General features: G+C 48.9%; 1 protein-coding gene across 3 annotated transcripts in view; it reads left to right on the top strand.

Moving 5' to 3' along the window:
- The first annotated feature begins 1,951 nt into the window (after nucleotides 1-1,951).
- Nucleotides 1,952-21,557, top strand: part of TNK2 (tyrosine kinase non receptor 2) — a 42,210-nt gene continuing 22,604 nt past the window's right edge. The window contains exons 1-2 of one of the 3 annotated variants that reach the window (XM_032481196.1): nucleotides 1,952-3,247; nucleotides 21,123-21,301. In XM_032481196.1, the coding sequence (XP_032337087.1) occupies nucleotides 21,224-21,301 (78 nt within the window). In that variant the 5' untranslated portion in view covers nucleotides 1,952-3,247; nucleotides 21,123-21,223. Of the gene's footprint in view, nucleotides 3,248-20,884; nucleotides 21,302-21,557 lie in introns of those variants that run through there. The other 2 variants (XM_032481211.1, XM_032481216.1) reach the window with 2 other exon arrangements.

The raw sequence follows: 21,557 nt of genomic DNA, 5'->3' as shown, positions 1-21,557 counted from the left end.
TCCCTCAAGCAGCTTGAGCCGCCTCTGCTTAGAACTAGACCTGACAAGCCCTTCTCCCTGAAGAGTCACTCTGCTATGGGCAGCTCTCCTCAAATTCCAGATCTGGGAAAAGACTGGCACAGGCACGTTGGAGGGTTGGGGTTATCCCTACAGCTACCTCCTGAATCTCCTGAGCCTTGTGTTTTTAAGACTGCATCTCATTTCTTCCATTATGCTGTGAGCGCTCTTTGGGAAGAGTAGTCTCCCCAGCTACTAGTACCAGAGTTGCAGAGAAGGAGACAGGCTCCGAGACAATGCCCATCACAGCCCCAGTGCTCAGTGTGGTGGTGAGGACAGTCCAGGAGCTGGGACTAGGCAGGATGGAAGAAGGGAGCAGGAGACCTCTTTCCTGTGAGCCTAAAGCTCCAGATAACCCTGTACTAGCGATGTCAGAGGCATGGGTCTGGCTCTTGAGAGCAACTGGAGGGCAGATGGAAGAATGGGGAATTGGGCTGCATGCTGGTTGGTCCTGATGGGTGATTTGACCCCTTGCCTTGTTTCATTTATAACTTGATTTACCAGCAGAGAAATTTGCTCCAAATCAGTTGTTTTCATCTACTGATCCTAAAAATCTAGTCAGACCTGATGTTTCCCAAAGCTTCTGGCTTTGGTGTTGATTTGTTGTGCCTTAGTGCTTCAGAGCAGACTGTGGAGTTAGAAAACTGGATGTGAATCTTGGCTTCACTACCACCAGCTGTTACTTAAGCATGTAGAGCCTCAGTTCTATCACCTGTGGAGTCCTGCCTGCCCTAGACCCTCTCTTGGCCCAGGTGGGGTGCATTCAACCTCCTGCTCAGTGGCGCTGGCTCCATGGGAAAGGGCATCCTTTATACACAATTATCAAACGATTTAGTAGAAAGTTGCCCTGCTCACCTCACAGGGAAGGATGCCATGACCCAAACCTATCCAGTCCATTCCCCCCACAGTGATCTAGAACACACCCCCTTCTCATTGCCCTACTGTCCTCAAGCCAGAGCCCTTGGGCTCAATGCTAGAAAATAGGAGTGCAGATACAATCATCCTTTACACAGTTCTCTGATGTCTGATCATTGGGACAGTTGTGTCTAGAGTTGTTTTATTATTATACCCATTTTATAGACGAGTACAGTCAGTAACAGGGCCAATGCACCTTAAGCCTTTGGGTGCTAAGCTATATCCAAAGACTGCCTCCTGTTGGACTAGGATCTGGGTATCCAGGTTGCACTGTCACTGGGAAAAGGAGCTCTCAATTTTCTCCTCCTTTCTGAGTAAGGGCCCAAGAGGGAGAAGTGCAGGAGGGAGGAAGGCCCCCTTTGCCTGGGACTGTTTCTGCCTGTATTCCCACCAGGAAGTGTCACAGGTCTGAGCCCAGCTCTCCTTTATTCAAGTGCCCCCTTCTCTCCCTTGGCCCCAGAGAAAGGATAGAGGCAGCTCAGGTTCACAGGCCTCTGGGCTGCTGCTGAGAGATTAGGACTAGAGTCTCTCTCTGCAGTCAAACACTAACTGGATTGGTACCTTGGAAACTTTCCAAACTTCCTCATTTTAGAAACGAATCAACTGAGGCCAGAAGGAAGTGATTTTTTTTCACGTTATCACATGGTAAGTCAGCAGCAGGTGAACTGCTGCTTAGCATTCGAGACTCCTATTTCAGTGCTCCTCCATTGGGCCCGGTTGACTACACCAACTCAGTGTGAACTCCCTACCTTCTGCTTCACCTCTCCTCCTTTTGGCTCCTCAGGAAGGCGCAATTGGTGCCTCTGGTGAGACGAAGTGGGCAGAAGGAGAACTGAAGGAGTGGGGAATGGGAGGAGTGAGAGGGGCCTGGCCCCTTAAGGGGGTGGCCCAACGCTGCCGGGCTCCGCCCCACTGGGGCGGCGCAGGCGCAGGCAGGCATCAGGAACTCCGGCGGGAGGGCGGCGCTCCTGGCTCGCGGGCCGGCGCGCGGGGCCGCAGCACCTGCGGGGGCCGGCGCAGGGCGCGGCGCCCGGGGGGGCGGACGTCCACGCCCAGAAGCGAAGGCTGGGAGTGGGGATCGGGACGGGAGGGCGGGCGCGGAGCAGGAGGGGACGCGACCCCGCTGCCCCCTCCCCCGAGGGACCGGACGGAAGAAGCCAGGCGAGGGGGGCGGTGTGAGCGGGCGCGGAGGGCAGCACCATCTGGAGGGGCGGGACCGCGCGGCCTCTGGGGGGCAGGCGAGTGCGTTGGGCAGTGCCAGCTGGGGGCCCTAGGCCAGGGGCGCAGGAGGAGCGGGGCGGACTCAGCCCCGCGCTGCCGGAGCAGCAACCGCAGCGGGTCGGGGTTCTCAGCTGGGGCCCGCAGCAGCTCCGCGGGCTGAAGCTCGGCGTGGAGGAGCAGGGGGGCGTGGGTCCGGCGGTGCAGGAGGAGGGGGAGGTGGGCCCGGGGGTGCAAGAGCGGGGCGGTCGCGGCCACGAGCCCAGCCTGGGGGTAGTGTGGGGGCCGCCGGACGGAGCGGACTGGAGGCATCCGCCGTCGTGGACGGGCTCTGCGGGCTGGCCTGTGGTGCAGGAGGAGGGGCTAGGGCCCCGCAAGCAGCACCAGGAGAAGGGGGGAGCCAGCCCTGCAGTGCAGGAGCGGGGAGAGGCCCTCGCCGGGGTGCAGGAGCGGGGGGAGGGGAGCCCACGCAGGCTGCTGCAGCACCCCGAGCAACTGTCTGAGTTCGGAGACCGCTCCTGGGAGCGCAGAGAGGAGCCCGAAAGTTCTGGGGAGCAGTACTGGGAGAGCTGCGGGCACAGAAGGGAGGCGGTGGTTCTGGGAGAGGCCCCGGCACGTCGCAAGAGACTCGAGGTAGTGGGGAGGGCCCGGCCAGTGGGGCCCCGGGGGCCTGAGGGGGAGGGGCGCCTAGGGGTGCAGGAAGCGAATTGGCTGCCTGGGGTGCAGGAAGGACAGGTGGTGCGCGCTGTCCAGGAAACATACCTGGACGGGAAGGGGTCTCCGGAGGGAGAGGGGCCCCCTGAGGGACACAGAATCCGGAGGCGCAGGCGGAGGAGGAGGTGGTAACCCCCAGGTCGGCTGCTCAGTATCAGGATTAGGGCAGGGCCGAGGTGAAAGCAGGATGTAGGGGTTTGGGGAGTGGGGAGCAGAAGAGCGTCGTGAACCTGGGAGCTTTGGAAACCACTGTCCGAAAGCAAGCGTCTTGCTGGATCCTTTTTTGCAACCTCAGCCGGAACATCCAAAGCTGTGTCTGCAGAGAGGCAGCAGAAGGCCTCAGGTAAGGAAGCCAGTCCTGTTCTCAGCAGAAATTGGTGTGTTTGGAAGGAGGGGGCCGCAGTTATCTCAGGAGAGTGTAGTCTCCAAACTGCCCTTGTTCATTCCCTGTGTTTAAACCTGGAGAAGGAGGAAGCGGTGCAGTTTTCAGCAGCAATGCAGGACCCCTCCCCCCAGTACTGTATGTGCCAACTGGAGTGATGGGACATTTCCTTAGAGTCTAGACTGGTGGTGAGACTGTCTGGGTGGCTGCCAGGCCTGGGCAGAAGGAAGAGGGGGGAACCCCAGGCTGAGGTTGATGAGGAGGTAGTCACCCCTCTACCCATCTACTGGTGGAGATAGGGGTGCCTCTGTGCCATAGCTGGGGTGGTGAAATCAGCACAGGCTGCCGCACGTCCTCAAAATACATTCCAAAAAAGGGAAGGGGCAGCATTATATTAAGAGGACCTTATCTTTTAACCCTGTTGGCCACGTGAGCTGAGATGCAAGTGTGGCAGCCAGTGACTTGGGCACGAGCCTGACCCGTGCCTGACACACCTTCTTGTCACATTTGATTAATCCTGAGGGCCCAGAGCCAAGGATGAATAGTGGGCAGAAGAGCAGAGAGCTACTGGTGAGGACTTCTGCCTCCATGTGGGCTCTTACGACCCAAACCTGAAAGTGTGGGAGAGGAGGGGTTATCTGCACTGATGGTCTGTGGGTATCCTCTGTGGCCCAGACCTCAGCCCCACCCTGTGGAGGTGGACAGATGGGCAGCTGTGGCATCATGGGTTTTGTACCAGTCAGGGCCAGCTCCCAGCCCAGCTTAGAGTTGGGGCTTTGCAGGGATGGGGGCTAAATTTGGCCTCCTGTTGACTCCTTCGTGGCCTGGGTGCCAGGCCTTTTCATTCCTGGCCCCAAGGAGCTTGACTGGCCACTTGTGGGCCTCATCCTCCTAGGGCTGTTCACCTCTTACCTAGCACTGTCTTGAGTTCTTGTTTCTCTAGCCCTCAGGTGGGGGTGGGTGCCTTAGCTGAGATCCATCTCTGCCCAGCCCAAGGGAGTAGCTCTGATTCAGATGGCCCCCAGACTCCTGTCCCAACCAGACTGGGTGGAGATAGTCCTTTCCTGTCGGGGCAGGGGGAGTTGGTGGTGGCCTCCTAGGCAGGCAGCTGCTGGAATTGTGCTGGAGAAGCCGGTTAGCCTGGTCCTCATGCAAACCTAAACTTGACTGTCAGCTTCTTCATCCCACGCCTACCTGTCGTCCTACCACCCAACTCATGCACCGGAAGTTCAGCTGCTATATCCATGGCATCTGCTTCTGGGATGGCCAGACTGGTTCTGGCTCTCTGGCTTCAATAGAGAGAATTGTCTGTTCTAAACACATACACCCAAGCACACATCTTCACCCTGTTTCAGGTTGACTCTTGAATCTGTGGTAGACGAAGAGAGGGAGAAGGACTTTGGCAGATCTAGGTTATCAGCTGTGAACCTCTTGAGGCAGAATAACGTCTCTGGGCTTCAGTTTCCTTGTCTGTGTGGTGGGGCATGTTTTTCGCCACTCAGTGTCCTGAGTGCAGAGGGCTTGGACCCTTCTTTGTCGATCCGGTGCCCACCATCCCAGGAGCTGTGATGGTAGGGAGGAGGGGTCAGTGCTCCAAGATCATTTCCTCTGGCCTCTAAGCTGACGATTACCCCCTGCCTTGTGCTTTATTCTGGAAGCTGAAGTGCCTTTTTGTTTTTAATAATAGCTTTATTAAAGTATAATGACATATGGTAAATGGAATCTATTTAAAACATAATTTAACAAGTTTTAACATATGCATATACCTGTGAAACGAGATCAGTCAAGGTAATGAACATACCCATTATTCCCAACCCCCTCAAAGTTTTTTGTGCCTGTTTGTAATCCCTCCTTCCCACACCTCCTTTGCCATCACCCTTCCCCAGGTAACAATGATCGGCTCTCTGTCACTGACATCAATTCACATCACCTAGAATTTATTTAAGTCGAATCATACAGTATGTGCTCTTTTTTTGCCTGGCTTTTTTCATTCAGCATAATTATTTTGATAGTCATCCATGTTGTCATGTGTATCAATTGCTCATTTCTTTTTATTGCTGAAAAGTATTCCATTGTATGTGTATACCACAGTCTGTTTATCCATTCACCTCCTGACAGGTTTTTCTCAGTTTTTGCTTATTACAGGTAAAAGTACTATGAACATTTGCATAAGTCTTTATATGGACATATGTTTTTATTTCTCTTGGGTAAATCCTTAGGACTGAAATAGTTGGATCGTATGGTGGGTGTACATTTAACTTTTAACAAACTGCCAGGCTGTTTTCCAAAGGGTTGTACCGTGTAACATACCCACCAGCTGTGTAGGAAAGTTCTAGTTTGTTCACTACTTTGTCAACACTTGGTATGATCAGTCTCTTTAAATTGAGACATTCTAATAGGTCTGTAATGATATCTCATTTTGGTTTTGATTTGCATTTCTTTAATGACTGATGTTATTGATCTTTTCCTGTGCTTTTTTTGCCATGTGTGTGTGTGTCTTTGGTGATGTGTCTATTCAACTTGTTTACCCATTTTATAGTTGTGTGAAGTTTTTTTTTTTTTCCATACTAAGTTTTGAGAATTCTTTATATACTCTGGACACAAGCCCTTTATGGGATATTTGACTTGTAGATATTTTATTCCAGGCTCTGGCTTGCATTCTAATTTTTTTTAACAGTGTCTTTTTAAGAGCAGAAGTTTTATTTTATTTTTTTATTTTTTCTTTTATTTTATTGAGTTATAGTCAGTTTACAATGTTGTGTCAATTTCCAGTGTAGAGCACAATTTTTCAGTCATACATGAATATACATATATTCATTTTCACATTCTTTTTCACTGTGAGCTACCACAAGATCTTGTATGTATTTCCCTGTGCTATATGGTATAAACTTTATCTATTCTATATATACCTGTCAGTATCTATAAATTTTGGGAAGTCTGTCCCTTCCCACCCACCTCTCCCCTGGCAACCACAAGTTTGTATTCTATGTCTATGAGTCTGTTTCTGTTTTATATTTAAGTTCATTGGTGGCCTTCTTCCTTCTTCCTTCCTCCCTCCTCCTTTCTCCCTTCTCCCTCCTCCTTCCTCCTCCTTCCTCCTCCTTCTTCCTTCTTCTTGATTCCACGTATAAGCGATCTCATATGGTACTTTTCTTTCTCTTTCTGGCTTACTTCACTTAGAATGACATTCTCCAGGGACATCCATGTTGCTGCAAATGGCATTATGTTGTCAGTTTTTTATGGCTGAATAGTTTTCCATCGTATAAATATACCACAACTTCTTTATCCAGTCATCTGCCGTTGGACATTTAGGCCGTTTCCATGACTTGGCTATTGTAAATAATGCTGCTGTGAACATTGGGGTGCTGGTGTCTTTTTGAATTAGGGTTCCTTCTGGATATATTCCCAGGAGTGGGATTACTAGGTCATATGGTAAGTCAATTCCTAGTCTTTGAGGAATCTCCGTACTGTTTTCCACAATGGCAAGAGCAGAAGTTTGAAATTTTAATGAACTCCAATTTACCAACTTGTTTTATGGATTATGCTTTTAGGAACTCTTTGCCTAACCCAAAGCATGATGGCTTTCTCCTATAACTTTTATAGTTATGAGATTTACATTTAGGTCTACAATCTATTTTGGGCAAATTCTTGGGTTAGTATGTGGTGCAAGGTATGAATTGAAGTTCAGTTTTTTGCATGTGGAGATCCAGCAGAATTTTTGAATAGACTTGTTTCTTCATGGAATTGCCTTTGTACCTTTATTGAAAATCAGTTGTATGTGTGTAGACCTAAATCTGAATGTTTTGTTCTATTGATCTGACTTCTCTATCTTTATCTCAGGACTATACTCTCTTGATCACTGTAGATTTTATAGTAAGTCTTGAAATCAGGGAAAAATCTTGAACTTTGTTTTTCCTTTTCAAAATTGGCCGTAGTTATTCTAGATTCATTGTACTTCCATATACATTTTAGAACAATTCGGTAATTTCTACCAAAAAGCCTGCTGGGATTTTAATTGAGATTGCACTGAATCTAGAGGTCAATTTGTAGAGAATTGACATTTTAGCAATATTGATCCTGACCCATGAACAGTGGGTATCCCTGTATTTATTTAGATTTTTAAGAATTTCATGTGTTTTGTAGTTTACAGTATACAGATCTTTTGTCTTTTGTCAGATACATCGTTAAGTATTTCATTTTTGAAGTAAGTAGTATTTTTAATGGAATTCAGTTTTTTAAATTTACCTTAATTGTGGTAAAATATACACAACAAAATTTACTATTTTAATCATTTTAAAGTGTATAGGTCAGTACTATTAGGTATACTCATGTTGTGCAACCATCACCATTGTCCATCTCCAGGACTTTTTTTTATCTTGCAAAACTGAAACTGTACCTATTAAACAATCTCTCTATTCCCCCTTCTACCCTATCCCCTAGCAGCCACATTCTGCTTTCTGCCTCTGTGAATTTGACTACTCTGAATACCTCATGGGAGTAGACTCATACAGTATTTGTCCTTTTGTGACTGTTTTTTTTCCACTTACCAAAGGTGTCCAAGGCTTATCCATGTTGTAGCAAGTGTCAGAATTTCCTTTTTTAAGGCTGAATAGTAATCCACTGTATGAATATACAACATTTTGTTTATTCATCCATTGATAGTTGCTACTGCCTTTTTGCTGTTGCCAAAAATGTGGCTGTAAGGTGGTATTGTTTTTTAAATTTCAGTTTCCAGTTGTTTGTTGGCATGTATAAATACAAATGTGTAAATACAATTGACTTCTGTATATTGACCTTATATCCTGCCAAATTGCCAACAGACTTACTCTAGTAGCTTCTTCGTAGCTTCCATTGGATTTTATATATAGACTGCCATGTCATCTGCTAATAAAGACAATTTTACTTCTTCCTTTCTGATTTTTTAAGTCTTGTCATTTCTTTTCTTGCCTGACTGCACTGGCTATATCCTCTAGTATAAGTTTGAATAGAAGATTAGACACGTTGTTCCTGATCTTCAGGGGAAAACATTCAGTCTTTCACCATTATGAATGATTGAGCTGTAGGTTTTTCATATATGATCTTTATCAGATTGGAGAAGCTACTTTCTATTCCTATTTTGCTGAGATTTTTAATAGAAATGGATGTTGGATTTTTTCAAATGTTTTTTCTGTGTTTATCAAAATGATCATAGGATTTTCTTTCTTAGTTTATTTACATGTTGAATTACATAGCAATTTCAAATACTAAATCAGCCTCTCATTCCTGAGACAAACTCCATTGGGTCATGAGTATGATTGTTTATATATATTGTTGGATTCTGTTTGCTAAAGAATTTGTTAAGAGTTTTTGCCTCTATGTTTATGAGGATAGTTTCCTTGTAATGTCTGCAGGATCCATAATGTACATCTTTAATTTATCATCGTCTGCCTTCAAGTGATATGAGTGTAAGAGCCTTAAAATAGTATATTTTCATTCTTCTCCTCTCATGCCATTTTTGTCAAAAGTTATAATTACACATGTGATGAACCACACACTATGTTGGTATAATTTTTGTTTAAACAGTCGATTTATCTTTTAAAGTAATTTAAATAGTAATAATACATCTTAACTGTTTACTCATATAGTTGCCATTTCCAGTACTGTTCATTTCTTTTCATAGATCTGTATTTCTATATGATATTATTTTTCCTTTTGCCTAAAGGACTTCCTTTAACGTTTATTATAGGGCAGGTCTGCTGGTGTTGAATTCTTTCAGCTTTTGTATATTTTAAAAGTTTATTTAGCCTTTGTTTTAAAAAGATATTTCCATTGGAATAGAATTATAGGTCATTTTTTCTTACAGTACTTTAATGATTCTGTGCCACTGGTCCTCATTTCCCTTGTTTCTGCAAGAAATCTTTTGTCATCTTTATTTTTATTTCCTGTGTGTAACTTGTCTCCCTTGCCCTCCCTAGCTACTTTTTGAGATTTTTATCACTGATTTTGAGCAGTTTGATTTCTGTGTGCAATGGTGTAGTGTTTTTCATGTGTCTTGTGTTGGAGTTCATTGAGTTTCTTGAATCTCTTAGTTTCCATCAAATATGGGAAAATTTCAGCCATTATTTCTTCAAAAAATGTTTCTGTTCCCAACTCTCCTTTCCTTGGGAACTCCAATCATACGTATTTTAGGCCACTTGAAATTGTCCTACTGCACACTGATGCTTTGCTCATTTGAAAAGGAATCTTTTTTCCTCCCTTTCGTTTTGGGTAGTTTCTGTTACTGTGTCTTCAGGTTCACCTAGTTTTTCTTCTGCACTGTCTAATCTGCCTTTGATTCTGTTTACCTTATTTTTTCATTTCATTCAGTGTTTTTCAATTCTAGAAGTTCAATTACAGTCTTTAAAAATTTAGTTATAATAATTGTAGTGTCTTTGTCTACTAATTCTAACATCTGTGTCAGTTCCAGATTGGTTGTGGTTGATTGCTTTATCTCCTCATTATGGATTATAGCTTCTTGCCTTTTTTTCTTTTTTTGGGGCATGGCTAATAATTTTTTTATTGGATGCCAAGCAATGCATTTTACTTCGTTGGATGCTGGCTATTTTTGTATTCCTTTAAGTATTCTTGGGCTTTATTCTGGGATGCAGTTAAGTGACTGGGAAACAGTTTGATCCTCTTGGGTCTCGGTTTTAACATTTGATAGGTGGGACCAGAGCCATGCTCAGTCTAGGGCTAATAATTTCCCACTGCTGAGATCTGCCTCTCTAGTCTACCAAGCACCTCACTTTTCCAGTCTGGCTAGTGGGAAAGGGCACTTTTCCCAGCCCTGTGAGCGCCAGGCACTGTTACATCTAATCCTTTTGGGTAGTTCTTTTCACCAGCCTTGGGTAGTTTCTGCACATTCGTGTAATGATCAGAACTCAGCTGACTACTCAAGGGGGAATCTTTTACAGACCTCTGTGGTACTGTCTCTTCTCAGATGCTCTGTTCTGTGAATTCTGGCCACCTAAGTATCCCCAGAGTCTCAGCTCTATCTCCTCAACTCAGAGAGTCTTTCGGGGTCCATCTGGCTGCCTTCCCTGTTCTGTAGCCTAGAAACTCAACCATAGGGCTGAGTTTCCTGTCTCATTGGTATCACTGCCCTTTGTTTCTTAATGTCTGGTGTCTTCAAAACCATTTTTTATATTTTATCCTTCTTTTGTGTGTCTGTGTGGCATTTCAGTTAGAAGGGTAACTCTGATCCCTCTTAACCCATCTTGGCCAAAGATGAAGATTTTACTTTAATTCCCTCATTCCCACCCTTCTACTTTTCCCATCTTCCAGTTCATGCACTCTGGATGTATCTCATTTTTTTTTTTTCTTCATCCTACTGTCCGTGTTTATATTGTTATGGTATAGTAAACTGTGATGACTTTTCCTTTTCTGCACACCTTTTTGTCCTTCCTGGACTTGCTTCATTTGTTTGCTTAGTTTTCTATGCGCCTTTCAGTTAGTCAAATTCTCTAGTAGCTATCTAAATTTCTCAGGATGTCTATTCCGCTAGGTATTCTATCAAATTCATCTTTCTGAAGAAGTCTCTTTCAGAGCCTTGTGCCCTGAAGCAGTATGGACTCCTTGTTCTCTGTCATTCCTCTCTCAGGAAGCTACTAAAGTATTAAAGTATATGCTTCCTGAGAGAGGAGAGTGAAAGGGTAGTAAATTATTTTGAGACCTTGCCAGTCTGATACTCAATTACTCAATTACCTGAATATAGAGATCTAGGCTGGAAATTGCTTTCCTTCAGAATTTTAAAGACATCGTTTTTAGGTTCCAGAGTTAACACTGAAGTCTACAGTCATTCAGGACCCTTTGTCTCCAGGATTCTATTTCCTAATCATTTCCTAATTATGTGGCTGGGTGTGGGCTTCTGCTCTCCCTTGTGGAAGATTCCCTGAACTTTATCCTCCATTCCTTCTATTGTGCTTTTGGCAGTTATAGTAGCAGTAAATGTCTGTTGACATTAAATTATCTCATGTGTGGCATGGATGAGATAGACACAAAACTACCAAATTCAACTTAAGTTTTAACAGAAACGTTGGGAGAATGGATTAGGAGTTTTGGCTAGGGAGATACCCACATTTCACTGAAAAAAAAAATCTTTTTTTAAAAGAGAGGACTTGCTAAAATTTTAAGGTCTAGTTTTTTTTTTTAATTAAAAAAATTAGGATAAGTGTGTGAATCTAATGAAAAAATTCTCGGCATGAATTTTGGAAATTTAGTAGAATGATTTCTCCATCCACTGACACTAATTGGACTTAGAATTGAGAATTATCATCTGTATAGTAAATAGTCTCATAAGCTGATGCTCAAGGCCATGATGAGAAGGGCCTTCTGAAAGAGTGGTCAGTGTCAGCAATGGGAGAGAATGTTTGAAAACAGGACTGCTCTGGCCAGGACCAGTGATTGGCACAGTTACAGGCTTTCTCCAGAACATTGGTTCTTAACCCCAATCTAGATTATCTGAAGAGACTTCAAGATCTGATGCCTGAGTCTCACCTAGACCAAGTTGATTAGAATCTCAGTGAGTAGGGCCCACACGTTGACCCTTTCCTACCTCCCAGGTGACTTAAATGCACAGCCAGGGCAAAGAGCTACCACTCCAGAGTTTAACGAGGGCCCTAGATTATGGTCTAAGGACGAGCACGTTGTCACTTGGGAGCTTGTTAGAAATTCAGAATCTTAGGCCCTACCCCGTATCTATGGAATCTGAATCTGTATTTTAACAAGTTTCCCCAGATAATCTGTATGTGTGTTCAAGTTTGTGAAACACTGACTCATTTATCCATTCAACAAATATTTATGCGCACTCTGCTGAGTAGGGTGGGGATAGGTCTGTTGAATATTTTATGTCTCCTGTCGTATTTATAATTTTTTATTCCCACTATTAAAAAAGTCATATCCTGTTCTTACTTTGTAGACACAGCATCTTGTGTCTCAGGATATTAATGAGCATTTTCTGTCTGAAATCTTCTCCTGCATAGTCAGTTTCCTCTTGGTTGCTTTTTTCTGAGTATTTTACCCTCTTTCATGTTAGAGGCTTTCCTTGGGTGTCTGGTAATTTTTATTGTCTGCTCTTGGCTGAGAGTTGGGGACTACAGCGCTGGGTGGCTGTCGATGGAGCTTCTTTGTATGGTGACCTGGCTGGGAACTTCAGTGTTGGTTTCTTTATAACTTTCTTGGCCTAATCAGAGTCCCTCGAAAGGACACTCTTGTCTTTGCCAGGCAGTGGAGGCCCGGGAACAAGTCAAGAAGGGGACTGGGATCTCCACATCTATACTTCCTTGTGGGGCACGCGGTGCCCCGTTCTCAGCCGCGCCCACTGTGCCTGTGCAGAGACCTGCCTTTACCCCTGCAGGGAGATCCTTGTGCTGGGTGGTGGGCACTGGGGCAGCCGCCCGGTGGCTTTGTGTTGGGGAGGGAGTCTAGGGGGTGTTACTGCTTCTTAAACAGCTTTGAACTAATCCTCTGTGTTTTTAGCACTTCGCTCTGTCACCTTCTTCTAGAGGTTTCTGGGACTGCCAGTTCCCATGCCTTTTGAGGATTCTAAGGGGTCAGTCAGGCACTTTTTACCCTGTGGTATGTGATTTTCTCAGGTCTGCTCTCCGTTATCACTGGCCCATCTACTTTCAGCTTCCAAGGCTTTGTTGTGGTTTTTTCCTCCACTATCTTTCCTGTCCTTACTTTTGCATTCAGATAATTTCTCTTTTGGAAATTATGTAGCTTCGGTGGGGTTTTGGGAAGGGGTGAAATTATGTGCGCATGTGCAATCCACTATCTTTTCCTGGAACCTCTAATCCCTCTTAAAACTTCCTCGCAGAATCCATGAATTCATTCAGTATCCAGCATATATTTAACAAATTAGACTCCAGCTCTGCCCTCCATGGGCCCGAATCCTTGAGCCAAACAGTTTAGTGTATAGGTGTATATGGACTGAATTCCGGCTTCATCTCTTACTCTCTGGGTGACCCCAGTCGCCTCTCCAGAGCCTCAGGTTCCTTCTCTGTAAAATCAGGATGATGTAGGGTAGTAAGGGGCGAGGGTTAATCAAGCAGTGAAGGTAAAGCTTTTAGTAAAGAACATGCACATAGTGTCTTCTTGAGGCCCTGAGTAGTGACTTCTTCACATTTCCCCAAACCCTAGCACCAGGTGAGCACATAGTAGGTACATGGTGAGTGACTGAAGAGGGGCGTGGGGCGAGGGGGTTGGCCTGGGCCATCCCTTCAGCAGCTGCACATCCTGGTGCTCTGGAGCCAAGGGCTTCGCTGGACGTGAGAACTCTTGGTTATCCTTGTCTCTGCCTGTCCCATGGGTGCTGTGTCTCCTTTTGAGGCAAGTTCTCCTCCCTGGCCCCTGATCTTTACTAATCCCTAACCTTGGCAGGGCTGCCCTTCCACAGGCAGAAGGGAATCACTGTTGCTCTGAGCTGTTGATCTTCCCCATCTCCTAGGGATCCGTTGCCTATCCCGGCTTCTTAATGCCTTAGACCCGGCATGTATTTTCCCTTTCAGGGACTCGGTTTCTTTATTGCTAAATGGGTGGGATTTAATGTATCTTAAATATCTTGAAGTCCCTGACATCTCTCTCACTCCCAGATTCAGACCCTTCTTTTCCTGGGCCCAGCAGCCTGCCCTGCACTGGTGTGGACATGGTCCCAAGGGGATGAGCGGTCCCTCTCGCAGAGTAAATGCTCTCCAATTCACAGCTCTGGCTTCTTTCCCCACCCCACCTCCAGGGCCCAACAATAGGCCCCTTTAGCTCTAGGCTCCGCTCAGGGGTTGGGGGTGGGGTGAGGCTTGAGCCGGCAGGCGGGGTAACCAGCTGGGCAGCCTCTGCCCAGCCCTGGAAGAGCTAGGGAGTGGCTGGTGGCTGGGAGCCAGACTGCATCCTTCCTTCCTGGGATTCTCTGCCGGGCCTCAGTGCTGTGATGATGCTTGGGCCAGAGGATTGGTGAGAGGCAGCTCTCTGCAGTACCCTGCCTCCTAGGCCTGACACCCAGGCGTGTGTGGTGTGAGTGTGCCCGAGACCCAGACAGCTGCAGCAATTTACCCTCTGTCACACGAGACTGGTGTTTATGTGCGGGGGAGGGATGCTCCAGGAATGTGTAGGGCTCTCAGGGTCCTGTCTCTGGGTGTTAGGGTTGGCACACCAGTCTTTTGCTGGTGGAGCATGAAACAGCTACAAAATACTTTCAAGACCAAGTTGGTAAATTTGGGGAGGTGTTGCGTTCAGTGTGGGTCTGTTCTGGTGTCTAGTCAGATTCTTTCATCTCCTCTCTGAAAGTTACACATCCTTCTCTGCTAGAGTCTAAGGAGATGAGGCATAGGAGGGTCCCTGTATCCCAGTGTATCTACCTTGCTTCTGCACTCTACCTTCCCACCTTGTCACTCCCGTCCCCCCTCCTCTCTCTCTGCAAGGCTGGGGTGCCTAACAAACCAGACCTCCTTCCCATTAACCCTGTTGTGTCCTGTAACCCAGCTCTCCGTCCAGTTTGATGAGACGGCAGCCTTCGTGGAGAAGGCTGAGTCAAAGCTCTCCTTCTGCCTTGAGGGACTGGCTGTGTTGTCCCTGGGGCTGAAGCAGCTTTGGGGGAGAAAAGTAGCTTAATGGGTCTAGGGCAGGAGTAGCTGTAATGAGATTGACGGACCCTCTTCCCATGAAAGTGCTTGCTTTTGAGGGTTAGGAATAAGCGGGAAAGCAAAGCCAGAGCCTAAGAGGGCAACCAGGCTTATTGCTGGTATTCACTGGACAGACGTAAGGTGGCACCAGCTCACTAGAAAAGAAGCAGGCCTCCTTTCTCCAGTGTCTGTCACAGAGGCTTGAAGTCTCTGTCAGGAAACTCTTGACCATGTCCCCTGCAGATTCTTCCTTCAAGGTGACAGATAAACAGATGGTTAATTGACAGTGTACAAACCACAACAGAGGTATGTACATAGGGCTCCTCAATAGAATTATGTATTAATTCAGAGTGCTACAGAAATAGTGACCCATTAAGGTTCAGAGCATGGTGGATGATTAAAAATATTTTATTCTTTTGGCTGTTTTCCACATGTGTTTATACAACTCTTGTTTTCAGAACACACTTTAACAAAATAACATGGGAAACATGGGAAAAAGAACCATTTAGGGGGAGGAAATGGGAATTTACAAAGGAAATGACATTTTATTTGGGTCTTGAGGGATGTGTAGGAGTTCATGTAGACAAACAAAGTATCACAAAGAGTAGCTCAAAGAAGACGGTATGTCTAGGGAAGGGCGAGTATTTGACTTGGTTGGAATATAGAGACTTTGAAGGAAAAGACAACAGGTAGAGGTGGACAGATAGGCAAGAGCTGGATCCTAAAGGGCCTTGTACTTGACTCAATGAAGAGTTACAGAAGGATGTAAGTGGAAGAGGAACTTCAGATCTCTGTTCAGATGACAGTAATTACAATAAATAACTATGTGCCAGATACTGTTTTAAGTGTGCTATTTATGATCTCATTGAATGAGGTACTGTTTATCCCCATTTTACAGAAGAAGAAATTGAGGCTTAGAGGTTAAGTCATTTGCCCCAAAGTTGTCTGACTAGAGAGTGACCCAGGCAAGATTTCAGCCCAGGTCTGTCTGACTTTTGTCCCAATGTTATTGATGCGGGGAGTAATGAGAAGGTAGAAACAAGATTTTGTGGCCTGTTCAGTGTGGAAGGTAGGGAATTAATGTTGGAGGTGAGATTTCTAGCCTAGATGGCTGATGTTGGCTTGTGATGTTCTCAGTCTAGATACAGGAGCACACATTCACTAGGTTTAAGGGGATGGTGATAAGCTCAGTTTGGATATGCAGAATTTGTGGTACCTGTGCATGCTCCTAGGGGAGCTGGCTGTAAAAGTCTGGGAATGGAGACAGACAGCACATGGTGGTAATTGGAGCCCTGGGAGGAGAGGAGGTGACCCCCAGGGAGGGAAGAGAAGAAAGGGTGAGATCCAAAGTCTTAGGAAGTACCAACAGTTAAGGAGAAGGATAACGAGGTATCAAGGTTGGACTCAGAGCCTGTGGGCCCAGTTCTGCTGGCAAATATGCCTCAGCCTTGACTGTCCTCAGGACCTCAGCTGCCAAGCTCCCCTGAAAGGCAGTGGCCCACTGTGTCCTGGAGATGGAAAGGGTGTGGACAGCCATGGTGTGTGTCTGAATCACCCCCTTCTCTCCCTTGGCCCTTGGCCATCCTCCTCCACAGACCAGTGTGATGTCAGACCTGGGATGACCTAAAGGTGTGGGGTTGCCTGTGCAGTTCCCTCTGGGATGAGGTCCCAAGGGGAACCAGCCTGGCCTTGGTCCAGAAGCTTAGGCTCTGTGCACAGAGGGGTGAGCTGAGGCTGATCAGGCTTGGTGGGGCTGGAATGTGGAGGCAAGGTAATTCTCTGGGTGGGAGAGGAGTCATAAGCCCCCTCTTCTTTCCTCCCTAGTTTGTTGTTTTCCCTCTAGGGCTTGGAAAAGAGAGAGGGCAGAGGTGGGAAAAGGCTGGCTTGGAGGTGGAGTTGGCATATATTCCTGAGAATACGGTAGATTGTTTTGGAAAAATCCTCTTGGCCGGAAATTACATGTCACGTCTGCTTCTCAGTGTGGATTTGTCACTTCACTGATGCTTTGGAGAGCCTGGGGGAGGGGCGTAGACAGCAGAGGCAGGCTGATTCCTAACCACTACCCACTCCCATTAGAGATAAGAGGGCAAGTTGTAAACCAGAGGGAATACATGTGGGGTAGATTCCCCAAATCTTAGAGGCAGTTTGGATTTTGTGGATATCCTGTAACAGGATGGCATTAAGAGGCAGGGGGCTTATGGAGGGAGGAGGCAGGGAGAAAGCAGGAAGGCAGAATGGTTTGGATCAGACCCTTTATCCAACCAGGAGAAAGAAGAGATAGGTGGGCCTGACATCTCTGAGTTTGGGTTCCTGCAGCTGCTCCTGAGGCCACTTTCTGCCATAGCTGCAGTAAGGTGCAGAGGAGCTTCTGCCTAGAGTAGACGCCCTTCCTGGCACAGGGTCATACCCTGCCCTGGGGTGCTTCAAGATGGAGAAGGAGCTTTTGAAGAGAGTGAGCCTTATGGAAACTCACCTAGTGCCCTCTTGGGGTCTCTTTTCAGTCTTGAGTTTGAGTGTGTGTGTAGGAGGGGGTGGGGAGTAGAGAAGTCTCAGCATTTCCCTCCTGCTCTTCCCCAAACCCCAAGGGGTGAGGGTGCCCTGAGATCAGCCCTAAATACCTGGTACTCAGGAGTCGGTGGATGCTTCAGATGCCATAAGGATGAGAGAGTGTGCTTGTGGCACCTTGGGGCCCTTGGGGCCCTTGCGGTAGGAGAGAGAGGAAGAGCCCCTGCAGTGGGACTTTCTCCACTAGCAGTGTCCTCACCCCGGCACTGGGTGACAGCCCTGCGTGGACACATGTTGGAGCAGCTCCTCCAGAAGGGAGTGTGGATTCTCGAGGCACTCTTCTGAGGCCGGAGAGGTCAGCCCCAGCACTCTGCCAGGCCATGAATGCGCCGTACAGCCGGTGCAGCCAGCTCGGTCTTGAGGGTGGGGCGGGAGGGGGTGGCAGGGAGGAGTCAAGGCCAGCGAGAAGAGGCGTGGGCTGCGCCGGGGCGCGGTCTCCCTCCGGGTTCGGGTGCCGGAGGCGTGGCTTCCACGGCGGGCGAGGAGTGGGCTGGACAGGTTCTCTGGGTGGAGTGGAGTGCCGAAAAGCGCGCCAGGGAGCCCGTCAGGTGGGCGCATTATTGGAGCCACGTGGAGACTTGGCTGGTGGAAGGATAGGCTTCAGGCCCCAACGTCTGGAGGGAGGGGTCTCAGGTCAAGTCAGGATGGAGGCTTCCCCTCTGTGAGCTTCTTGGATGGACTCCCTTATCATGGATATGAGTGCCCTTGAATCCCCAGGACCTGATCGGTGACTATGGAGCTCTGGGGTCCTGGAGACGGCCAGGGGCTGAGGGGAGCTGTGGTTCTGTGGTCAGTGAAGGTGGGGCCCCGCACCTGGCTCTCTGGGGACCAGCGGGTGGTGCTGCGCGGCGGAGAAGCGGCTCCTTGGAATGGAGGCTGGGCGCGGGGATTGGGGGAGGGGCGGCCGCAGGCCCAGCAAGACTGACCGCGACCACCCGGCTCCGCTCCTCTCCTCTGACCGCAGGAGGCTGATACGGGGCAGTGGGGAGCGGGCTGGGCCCTGGCTGAGTCGTTTTAACAGCTCCAGCCCCCCTGGAGGATGCTCGAGGCCCAGCTCCTCAGAACGCACGGCAGTGACGGTGACGCTGACGCTGCCGGTGCGCTGGAGGGGCGGGGGCTGCGAGGGCTCTGCCTACCTCCCTGGCACTAATGCCGGGAGTTTGGGTTCTGTGGCGGGGAGATCTACGTATCAGCGCCTGATAAGGGCTGAGGAGGGCCAGCAGGTAATAGGCCCCATCATCTGCCAGTGAGCTGAGGGCAGCCTCTCAGGAGGGAGGGGTGTCTATGCTCCTGGGACCCAGGACAGATCCTGGGGGTGGGAGACTGGGTAAAGAAGGGTGATGTGCTTGTGTGTGGGATGGGTGGGATGAGTCAGTGGTGGTGTGTTCCTGATGCTGACATCTGCTTCAGTGTCTCTGAGTCCCCTGGGAACCGATTAAGCTGCCCTTTGGGCTTGCTTCATCGCTGCATGGGAGCCCCGGAAGCACTGCCAGGATGTGGGTTTAGTCTTCTATGGGCACTGAGCTCCTGTGCTCTGGACCTTGCCTTTTACTGGCTTTATGAATCTGCATATTAAGCCAAATGTCCCTGTTTGCTTTGGAAAATATGAGCATCTTATTTATGGGGCTGCTTCCCTTACTTTAGAAATTAATCACTTTCTCTCTTGGCCGGCAGAGGGCAGTCACTGACAGGACAAAGTCGGGCAGAAAGGTGGCTGTTTTCCAGGGCTGAGAGAAGGGGTCCAGGAGCTGGCCTGAGCTCCGACCCCTGACCATGCTTTGCTTTTCTTCACAACTTCCCACAGTTGGATTACTGCGCAAGCTCTGAGGCTTGTTCTTACCCAATGTCTAAAGGAAGAGTCAGGCATGGGGTTCTGGTGGATTTGGGGCACATCTTTCAGATGGTGGTTAGAATTTTCAATCTGGCCACTCCATTCCAGCAGCCCCTTAACTTGTGGTCAGATCCCTGGGTCTCCTTCAGGTGTCTGGTGGGAGGTAGGCAGTAGGCTTCTCTGCTGTGGACATTGTCTGTCAGGGTTTGAGGGAAAGTCAGCTCCAGTGTGACCTCAGCCTGACCTTGTCTTGTCCCTTATCTCTGATTCCAGTCTCAGACTGGTGATTCACTGGGACCGAGGGGAGGCTGCACCTGGCTGGCTGCACAAGCTTTGGATAGTGGTGGATGACAGGGGGATGGGAAAGAGGGACTGATTGCTGGGGGGTGTCCCATTACTCTCCTCCCTGGGTCAGATCAGGAAATGGCTGTCCCTTTGGGCACTTCCCTGCCAGGGAGGTCAAGCACTGAGAGAAAGGCCTTGGAAAAAGCCTGGGATGCTGATTCCCCAAAACTCTCACTCCAGCTGCCTACTCCGCCAGCCAGCTGGGACTCCCAGAGCTGGTGGCCAGCTGGATAGGGACAAGAGAGCAGTGTGCAAGAAATGGGCTCCCTGGGCTGGGAGGGGGGCGCTGAGGGGGCCTGAGAGGACTTCCTGCAGCTGTCAGGTGTGTCTGGGGGCTGTAGTGAGGGAGAGTGTAAGAGCAGCAGCTGGTGCCCTTGAGGAGGGGCAGAGGGATCAATTGTCAGCTCTGGGAACGTGGGGGGCCCACGGGGGCTTGATCGAGTGTCTCCAGTTCCCTTTTGCTGGGTCTGTTGTCTGTGTAGGTGCTATTCAAGAGACATCCTATAGCCTGGAATCCTGTGGCTTTGAGGTGGAGGCATTGCAGGGTTTAGCTGCATATTTGTTTTGAGGGGGCTTTGGATCTTGGCCAGCTGGTCTGGGGAGGAGGCACCCTGGGCGTTGTGGGCAGCAGACAAGGCAATCTCAGGGGAGGAGGTGGAGATTCCTCACCCCCACTCCACCCCCCTTGCTCTTGGCTGGACTGCCCCACACTGGCAGGCTGCCGGACTCCTATTTCCGTCGGGCACCAGGGTAACAGGGCCACATTAGGGCCGGAGCCAGGAGACGCCTAGCCAAGGCTGGGACTGGGAGATGGGGGAGGGTCTCTAGTGGGTCTGCCTGCAAGGTCCAGAAACGGCTCTCTAGTGTCCAAGCCCCCAACTCAGGCTATGCACTAGCCCTCACAGCCCCAGACAAGCCCATATGGGAGTCTGTAACCCCTCTTTGTACACTACTGCTTGATTGACATTGCCCCCACCCTAAAATCCCAGGAGTTGTCTGCAACTATGGGGGCTGGGGTGGAAGCCAGAGACAGGGGGCCTTGTGTATGGGGAGGCAGTGGCGGGGGGGCAGCTCTGGTGGCTGGGAGGAAGAGTCCCCCCATTCCCGCTGCCCTCTTGGCAGTGATTCAGAAAGGTCCTTTTTCAGCCAGTGTCAGAGCTGCTCAGCTGGGGCGGGAGGGAAGCAGGAGGGAGGGAGGGCGGGCAGTCGGGTGGGGGAGCCAGGGAGTAGGGCTGGAGCTGTGACCACTGCACTGGAGAGAAGACAGAGAAACCGGACAGAGGACCCAGGCTACAGCCAACACAGAGAAGAGCTACCTTGCTTCTGCCAGGCTAACCAGCTGTGGAAACAGCTGTAGAGCAGAGAAAAGGGGATCACCCTATTCTGCTCCATTTCCCACCCCCTGGTGTGGGATTTAGGGGACCTCTGGGGCAGACCTCTGGCCAACTTCCCTTCTGGGCAGAACCTGAAATTCAGGAGCAGAGACCACTGCCCACCCACCCCCCACCCCTACGTCCTGGGCCAGAGCCCTGGTGACCCCATCGGGGGTCCAGCTCCGTGGAGATGCCAGCAGCTCGTCGGTTCCCTGGCCTCGAGCTCTCCTTCCCTCTTCTGGCCAGACTTCGGCGGAGACTCTACACAGTGAGTGGGGGGTTGGGGGCGGGAGCCGGACTGACCAGGGACTGAATCAGTTCCTCAGAGCTTCACTAAGGGCCAGAGAGCAGGACTGGAAATGGCTGAGGGCTGCCTCCATTACAGCTCGCCAGGGGTTCAAGGCTTCCCCACTCTGGTGGCTGCGTTCTGGTGGAGAGTGTGTCAGAAAAGCATGTTCGGGAAGCAGGCGTGCCAGTCACAGGAGCCACACGTGTTAGACATAGGTGTGTGGACTGGGCTGTGC

The sequence above is a fragment of the Camelus ferus genome, chromosome 1, assembly GCF_009834535.1.
Source record: "Camelus ferus isolate YT-003-E chromosome 1, BCGSAC_Cfer_1.0, whole genome shotgun sequence".
Taxonomy (NCBI): domain Eukaryota; kingdom Metazoa; phylum Chordata; class Mammalia; order Artiodactyla; family Camelidae; genus Camelus; species Camelus ferus.
This window is presented reverse-complemented; position numbering and strand designations above follow the sequence as displayed.